The sequence below is a fragment of the Miscanthus floridulus genome, chromosome 8 (assembly GCF_019320115.1).
Source record: "Miscanthus floridulus cultivar M001 chromosome 8, ASM1932011v1, whole genome shotgun sequence".
NCBI lineage: Eukaryota > Viridiplantae > Streptophyta > Magnoliopsida > Poales > Poaceae > Miscanthus > Miscanthus floridulus.
Window position 1 is genome coordinate 105,807,921 of NC_089587.1, and position 1,993 is coordinate 105,809,913.

Sequence of the window (1,993 nt, forward strand, 5' to 3'; positions counted from 1 at the left end):
TTATTCACAAACAAAAGTAGAGTGTATATTTATGGATACGTACGTACTAGTGTGAACACTCATACTCTCACTTGTTCCTCACAAAGAAAACGCTCAGCTCCGGCGCGCTATCGCCGCCGCGGGCAGCGGCGTTGCCGCTGCCATCGTCGGGGTTGATCATGTAGAACGCCTCAGAGTCTTTGGACCCGACGACGCGTTCCACGCGGGCGCGCATGTAGGTGAGCTCGCCATCGGGGCAAGCGCTGCCAGGCGTGGCGCGTGCTGCCGCTCCCGCCCTCTCGTCGGGCGGCGGTGGCAGCACCCCGGCGCCCATGGACACGCCGCGGAGCAGGCGCAGGACGTGGCGCTCGTCGTCGGACGCGTCCTTCCGGCGGATGGCGTACCCGGCGCTGCGCCCGTTGCAGTAGACCGCCCAGACGTACTCCTCCAACAGCGGTCGCCTCCGCCTTGAACTTGAACCCACGCCGCGGGCGGTGTCGCTCTCGAGCGCCAGGCGCACGGTGCCCGTGGCCATCTCTCGGTGCAGCGCGGCCGCCAGCATGGGCAGCTCGATGAGGAACGCCGGCGGGCACCGCGTGTCCTCGTGGATGGCCAGGCTCAGCCGCCCGCGCCGGTGCCCGAACAGCGTCACCGTCGGCGCGTGGTCCGCTAGGAGGGCCGGCCGGTGGTTGTGGTGCCGCCCCAGCATCGCGGCCATCTTGCAGCCCGTGGTGAGCACGGGCAGAAGCTTGAACATCTTGAAGAGCCCCAAGACGCCGCCGGCACCGGCCCCGGCCCCGGCACCCGCCGCCGCCCCGGACAGCTTCGTCCGACGCTCATCGCTGGACGGCCGGAGCAGCGACCGCAGCGCGGCCGGGCTGTAGTCGATAAGAGATGGCATCGGCTTGGATTGATTGATTCCGGTGGATTTGGTCCACCGTCAAGCTGATGGAGCCCCGAGCCTGCGAGCAAGGGGGGAAGAAGTCGATCGGCCACCTCGTTATAAGTTGTGACGAGGAAGGACGAAGGAGAGCGCTTTGGGATTTGGCCTAATCTTGATCTCAATTCTCAATTGAACGACACAGGTTTTGGGCTGACAGACTACTATGTGATATTGTGATCTGTCTGGTTCGTAGTACATGGAAACCAGTCAACTGCAACAAGGACAGATGTTCAGAAACCATAAACTGTACGGTTCAATGCTTTTATTAGCTGGAAGAGGAAGTTGGACAAACTTTCTCGGCTTTCTTTTTCAGTGATGATCGATGAGACTGTAGATCAAGTCAGTGAGTCACTGAAGGCGTTAACTCTGTACTGCGAAACCTATTGCTGGAGTTGGAGGGCACAGCTCACTGACCATCGTTGGGCACATGCAGTGTTCGCTGGTGCATGAATGGATGCACACATCGGGCAGCCGTGCTCCTGTTAGGGTTAGGTTGTCGTGCAAAACCAGTATGTCAGCGATTCATTGTAACAGCTGTAAGGACGATATGAAGTGCGGACAGATTCTAATGGCCATCCGCCCGTGAATCGCCTTCAGTCGCACAAGGCTTACGCACCAGATTACCCCTTTCAAATTTCATAATTGGTGACGTTTTGGATAATGACACGGTCATAAGTCTTTGTAACGCCACTAATAGCCAATCTATATCTATATCTATATATATCTAATATATCTATATCTATATTTGTATCTATATCTATATCTATATCTATAGTCCTAAACCTCACTAGCCATTCTATGTCGCCATACAAGCAATCTACCTCATCGATCCACTGTCACATGCATTTAATGGTGTTATTTAGTATGTCACGGCATCCACTACCATTAATTTATAAGTTTATTCTTTCATATAAGTAATTTAGTTTGATTTCATTTTAATTCATCCGCAATTTCCGCAACAATGCGCGGGGTATGCTTTTAGTTAATGATATGTCTTGTCTTATAATAATCCATTACTTTTGTTGCCTTTGGGCCATGCACTGCATAGACATACACAAAATATCTCAGTTA

The 1,993-nt window shown here is 53.8% G+C and overlaps 1 protein-coding gene across 1 annotated transcript; it reads right to left on the reverse strand.

The window, feature by feature from the left end:
• On the reverse strand, positions 1–1,063 carry LOC136473173 (protein MIZU-KUSSEI 1-like). The gene has a single exon (XM_066470854.1). The coding sequence runs from the start codon at positions 878–880 to the stop codon at positions 68–70; it is 813 nt and encodes a 270-aa protein (XP_066326951.1). The 5' UTR covers positions 881–1,063; the 3' UTR covers positions 1–67.
• Positions 1,064–1,993: the final 930 nt, after the last annotated feature.